This window comes from Gekko japonicus, unplaced genomic scaffold (genome assembly GCF_001447785.1).
Source record: "Gekko japonicus isolate JY-2015 unplaced genomic scaffold, Gekko_japonicus_V1.1 scaffold1553, whole genome shotgun sequence".
NCBI classification, from domain to species: domain Eukaryota; kingdom Metazoa; phylum Chordata; class Lepidosauria; order Squamata; family Gekkonidae; genus Gekko; species Gekko japonicus.
The window spans coordinates 349,121-355,185 of NW_015160257.1; the positions used below are offsets into that span (position 1 = coordinate 349,121).

General features: G+C 58.1%; 1 protein-coding gene across 1 annotated transcript; it reads right to left on the reverse strand.

Annotated features, from left to right (window-relative positions):
* Positions 1-3,816: 3,816 nt before the first annotated feature.
* On the reverse strand, positions 3,817-5,733 carry LOC107113203 (heat shock 70 kDa protein II-like). Its single transcript, XM_015414501.1, has one exon. The coding sequence runs from the start codon at positions 5,731-5,733 to the stop codon at positions 3,817-3,819; it is 1,917 nt and encodes a 638-aa protein (XP_015269987.1).
* Between the last annotated feature and the right edge of the window lie 332 nt (positions 5,734-6,065).

A 6,065-nucleotide genomic window follows, 5' to 3' on the forward strand; every position in this document is an offset into this window, starting at 1 on the left:
GGCCCCCTGGGGGTTGGGGGGGGGGGGGGGGGGGGGACCCCCCCCGGGCCCGGGGGGGGGGGGGGCAACAAGAGACTGCCCAGCCCTGGACAGCCACCCAGTGGGGCACAAGAGATGCCTTTTGCGCCGCTCTGCCCCCGGCCTTCTTGACGCACTCCAGAAGTCTCTGCTGCACTTCCCTCTGCCCCCCCCCCATTGCCCTCGGTTCAGGGTCGCCGGATCCCCCTTGACCACCAGCAGAGGATTGGGTGTGGCAGGGGTCATTTCCTGCAGGAGCGCACAGGAGCGGAGCTCCGGCAGTAAAGAGCCCAGGGGGTGGGCACATGCAACAAGCCCCACCCCCTGCTCCCAGCAGTCCTCAGTCAGAGCAAGAAGCAGCCAGGTAAATTGCAGAGCCCCCCACCGGCCCCTCGGTCCAAAACAGTCCAGTGGCACCTTTAAGACCAGTTTTATTCAGGTACAAGCTCTCCCTCTTCTGCGAGGACAGACCTGCATGTCCCCCCCCCCAAATAGCTAGCAATTCAAAACAGCCCAGTGGAGCCTGAACAGTGGGTGTTGCCTTCTGACACACTTCCGGTGATTTGGGGATGGAGCCTGGGGAGTAGAGTCGCCAGCCCCTGGGTCCAGGCGGGGGTCCCTCTGCTTCTGGGGGCTTCAATCCGCCCCTGCTGAGCTGGTGGGCAGAGGAAGCCCTGCCCCCAAGAGCGGCCACTTGCCCGGCCACCCCTCCCCCTCCCCTCTCACCCAGTTTAAAGGGCTTCAGCCGGTCAGCGGGGACCACGTGGCCTGCCGGCCAGCTGGAAACCCCTTTAAATCCAGGAGGGAGGGGGAGGTTGCAGGCGCAGACTCCACTTGTAAAAGGACCCATTGAAGGGTCTTTTTGTGAGCGGGGCGGGGGCCGCAGCGCACGGGGCTGGGGAAAATACGATGCCACGAAGTCCACCCGCCAAAGCAGCCATTTTCTCCAGGGGGATGGATCTCTGTAGTCTGGAGATGAGCTGTCATTAACTGGGAGGTCCCCCGGTCCCGCCTGGAGGCTGGCATCCCGACCTCACCTGCCTTCCAGGAAAGGGCTCTCTAGTTTCAGCCGTCAGTTCTTAACGGTAGTGGCGGCTCAAAAAGCCTAGTGGAAGAGCTCCGTTTTACAGGCCCTGCGGAACTCCTTCTTTGATGTCGATAAAAATTATTCTAAATATCTGATCGACTGTTGTGGGACGGTGTGAATGAGCTGTATGAGGAACTCTGTTATGAGCAGGGGTCATTTCCTGCGGGAGCGCACGGGAGCGGAGCTCCGGCAGTAAAGAGCCCAGGGGGCGGGCACATGCAACAAGCCCCACCCCCTGCTCCCAGCAGCCCTCAGTCAGAGCAAGAAGCAGCCAGGTAAGTGGCAGAGGCCCCCCCCGCCCAAAACACTCCAGTGGCACCTTTAAGTTTTATTCAGGTACGAGCTCTCCCTCCTCTGCGAGGACAGATCTGTGTGTCCCCCCCCCCATTGGCTAGCCATCCAAAACAGTCCGGTGGAGCCTGAGCGGTGGGTGTGGCCTTCTGACACACTTCCGGTGAGGTCCAGGGGGTGTGGCCTATGCAAATGAGTTACGCTAATGAGCTCCTGCACCTCTTTTTCTACGAAATGACCCCTGGTTATGAGGAACTTTGAAAACGGACAGTTTGGCTTACAAGGACACTTTAAATATTTTGTATAGTCTGTATTGGAATGCGTTTTGTAAGTTCTACCATAATATAAATGCTTAATAATAATTATTATTGAATATGTCGTCGAAGGCTTTCACGGCCGGAGTTCATTAGTTGCTGTAGATCTTCTACAGCCTGCCGTGGAAGCTCTGGCCCAGAGATTAGCTGTTGTAGATTTTCCGGGCTGTCTGGCCGTGGTCTTGGCATTGTAGGACCTGACGTTTCGCCAGCAGCTGTGACTGGCGCCCTCAGCGGTATAACACAGAAAGATGTAACACAGTTACTGGCGAAATGTCAGGTTCTACAATGCCAAGACCACGGTCAGACAACCCGGAAAATCTACAGCAACTAATTATTGAATAGATTGCATAATCATATGCCCTTGGAGGCTGGCAACCCAACGGACTGACCAAAGCGATACAATCAGATGCAAGCACAGGTGCTGTAGGTCCTACATCCTACGTGTGCATAGTCGATGCTGCTTGCGGAAGAGCTGCAGGGCTACAGGGGATGTTGCTGGGCCCACCACCCAATTCCTGCTCTTAACACAGACTTTGTCGCCGGAGGATCACAATACAAGAACTCGTGGGCACTCCATAAAATTGCTGAGCAATCGGGTTAGAACAGATAAAAGGAAGTACTTCTTCACCCAAAGAGTGATTAACACATGGAATTCACTGCCTCAAGAGGTGGTGGTGGCTACAAGCATGGACGGATTCAAGAGGGAACTGGATAAACATGTGGAGCAGAGGTCCATCGGTAGCTATTGGCCACAACGTATAGAAAGACCTCCGCCTGAGCCACTGGAGAGCTGTAAAGAGGGGCCGTGGCTCAGCGGCAGAGCATCTGCCTGGCAGGCAGAAGGTCCCAGGTTCAGTCCCCGGCATCTCCAGTTAAAAAGGACCAGGCAGGAGGTGATGGGAAAGACCTCCGCCTGAGCCACTGGAGAGCTGTAAAGAGGGGCCGTGGCTCAGCGGCAGAGCATCTGCCTGGCAGGCAGAAGGTCCCAGGTTCAGTCCCCGGCATCTCCAGTTAAAAAGGTCCAGGCAGAAGCTGACGTGGAGACCCTGGAGAGCTGTGAAGAGGGGCCATGGCTCAGTGGCAGAGCATCAGCTTGGCATGCAGGAGGTCCCAGGTTCAGGCCCTGGCTTCTCCTGTTAGAAAGGACCAGGCAGGAAGGGATGGGAAAGACCTCCGCCTGAGACCCTGGAGAGAGAACGGCTGCCAGTCCGAGTAGACAATACTGACCTTGATGGCCTGAGGGTCTGATTCAGTAGAAGGCAGCTTCTTGTGTTCCCATTGCAAGCTTGCACTGAGATCTCCAGGTGACAGAGATCAGTTCCCCTGGAGAAAATGGCCATTTTGGAAGGTGGACTTTATGGCATTGTGCCCCATCGAAGTCCCTCCCCCCCTCGCCATTCCCAGGCTCCACCCCCAGAATCTCCAGGTATTTCCCAACCCAGAGGTGGCAACCCAATTTGCAAGCCGCCATGAGTCCCGCAAACGAGAAAGGCGACACAGGAGAAAGGCGGACAATTAACTTTTTGAATAAAACCAAACCATGAAGGAGGAGGAGCAGGAGGAGGAGGAGGAGATTGGATTTATGCCCCACCCTTCACTACCCGAAGGAGTCTCAGAGCGGCTTACAAACTCCTTTCCCTTCCCCTCCCCACAACAGACACCCTGTGAGGTTGGTGGGGCTGAGAGAGCTCTGACAGAAACAGCTCTTTTTCCAAGAACAGCTCTTATCAGAACTATGACTTGCCCAAGGTCATCCAGCCAGGTGTGAGTGGAGGAGTGGGGAATCAAACCCGGCTCTCCCAGATTAGAGTCCGCGCACTTAACCACTACACCAGACTGGCTCTCATAAAACAAGCTGACTGGGCCCCTCTTATCTGGACAACCAGATTCAAGAGGCTGCAAAGGCTACACAGTCTGGGCTAGAAACTTCCTGGTGAGAACCGCGGACCGGACCCCAGCCCCAAAAGCTGCACCGAACCCGCGTGCTGAACTGCAAAGCAGACACAGCCAGACTCCCCTCGATACAGAGATACAGGGCGGATTTCTACCCAGATTTTTAATATGCCCTGTGGATGGAGATAGGTGATGTGGTCATGGGGTGGTTCACTCCATTTCCTCCGAGGGGTCTTCCCCGCCAGCGTCTGCCTGGTCTCCTCCAGGCGCCCCTTCTGCTGCCCTCTCACCGGGGACCAGAGCGCCACAGATCGACTCCCACGTCTCCTCGAGGTTCCGCTGCCGCTGCTCGCACTCCTCCTTCTCCACCAAGGGGTTGCCCTCCAGCCAGGAGGCGGTGCTCTTGCACAGCTCCAGCATCCTCCTTTTGGCCGCCACGTCCAGGACTTCTTCTTCCGCCGCCCTCTTCAGCTCCAGGGTACAAGACTCCAGGGAATTAATGGCTTCGATCTTCTCCTGCTGGGACAAGTCGTGCGCTCGGAACTCCTCCGCCTTCTGCACGATTCCTTCGATCTCCTCGCGGCCGAGCCGGCCCCTGGTGTCCGAAATGGTGAGGTGGCTGGTGTTCCCGGTCTCCACGTCCTTGGCCGACACGGTCAGGATGTTGTTTTCGTCGATGGAAAAGGTCACGGTGATGACGGGGACCCCACAGGGGGCGGGAGGGATGCCTTTCAGGGTGAACGTCCCCAGCAGGTGGTTGTGCTTGGTCAGCGCTCTCTCCCCCTCGTACACCATGAACAAGATGGTGTCTTGGTCGTCCTCGGTGGTGGTGAACTCCATGCTTTCCTTGGTGGGGAGTGGGGAATTGCGCTTTATTATGGTCGCCATGACTCCCCCTTGAGTGTTGATCCCCAAAGACAGCGGGGTGACGTCGAGGAGGAACATGTTCTGCATGTTTGGCGTCTGGTTGCCCGTCAAGATGGCCGCCTGGATGGCAGCACCGCAGGCGACGGCCTCGTCGGGGTTGATGCCCTTGCACAGCTCCTTGCCATGGAAATAGTCCCTCAGGAGCTTCTGGATCCTCGGGATCCGAGTCGAGCCGCCAATCAACACGATGTCCTTGATGTCGCCCTTCTTCATCTTGGCGTCCTTCAGGGCCCTCTCCAAGGGTTTCAGGGTGGCCCGGAAGAGGTCAGAGCAGAGGTCCTCGAAACGTGCCCTGGTGATGGTGGTGTGGAAGTCTATCCCTTGGTAGAGGGAGTCGACGGAGATGCTCGCGCTGGAGCAGGAGCTTAAGGTGCACTTGGCCTGCTCGCAGGCCATCTTCAGCCTCTGCATGGCCTTCTTGTCCTGGAGAAGGTCCACCTTGTGCTTCTTCTTGAACTCCTCCACGAGATAATCCACAAGCCTCTTGTCGAAGTCCTCCCCGCCCAGGTGAGTGTCTCCAGCGGTGGCCTTCACTTCAAAGATGCCGTCCTCGGCGGAGAGAACGGAGACGTCGAAAGTGCCCCCGCCCAGGTCAAAGATGAGGATGTTGCGGCTCCTGCCCTCGGGGCTCTTGGTGTTCAGGCCATAGGCGATGGCCGCTGCCGTTGGTTCATTGAGGATCTTCAGGATCTGGAGGCTGGCGATGGCCCCGGCGTCTATGGTGGCCTGGCGCTGGGCGTCGTTGAAGTAGGCCGGCACCGTGACGACGGCTTGGGAGACCGAGCAGCCTAGGTAGGACTCGGCCGTCTGCTTCATCTTGGCCAGCACCATGGCCGAGATCTCTTCCGGGTAGAAGGCCCGCTGCTTGCCTTTGTGGGAGACCTGAACCTTGAGCTTCCCTTCCTGGTTGACCACCCCGAAAGGCCAGTGCTTCATGTCCTCCTGCACCGTCGCATCCTCGTACTTCCTGCCGAGCAGCCGCTTGGCGTCAAAGACGGTGTTCTGGGGATTGAGGGAGGCCTGGCTCTTGGCCGGGTCCCCCACCAGGTGCTCGGTCTGGGTGAACGCCACGTAGCTGGGCATCGTCCGGTGCCCCTGGTCGTTGGCGATGATCTCCACTTTGCCGTGCTGGCAGACGGCCACGCAGGAGTAGGTGGTCCCGAGGTCGATCCCGACGGCCACTGGACTTTGCTTAGGCATGGTGACACTGGTCGCCTTTTGGGTTAGCTGGGGACTGGGGGGCAACCGATGCTCCCATGAGAGCTCTGCCTGTCCTTCGCTCACTCGCCCTCCCCTACTTCAAGGCGGCTGGCCTCAGATCTCTTCCTGGGACCACCATGGCTTCTTCTCCCTGGCCTCCAGCCGGGCAGTTTGGGCTCCCCCTACCTGGAGGGTGCAGAGCCCACCCTCATCTGTCCCCTCAGCCTCCCTGGTGACTTCACGGCCACACATCACAATGGCAGCTGAGTCGACAGCCGTGTCACGGCCCCCCTGAGCTCCCCTCCTTCCTGGCTGGATGACCTTGGGCAAGC

Excerpts from the sequence above, each read along its gene's own strand:
- LOC107113203 (XM_015414501.1), bottom strand. The coding sequence starts at position 5,733 with ATGCCTAAGCAAAGTCCAGTGGCCGTCGGGATCGACCTCGGGACCACC.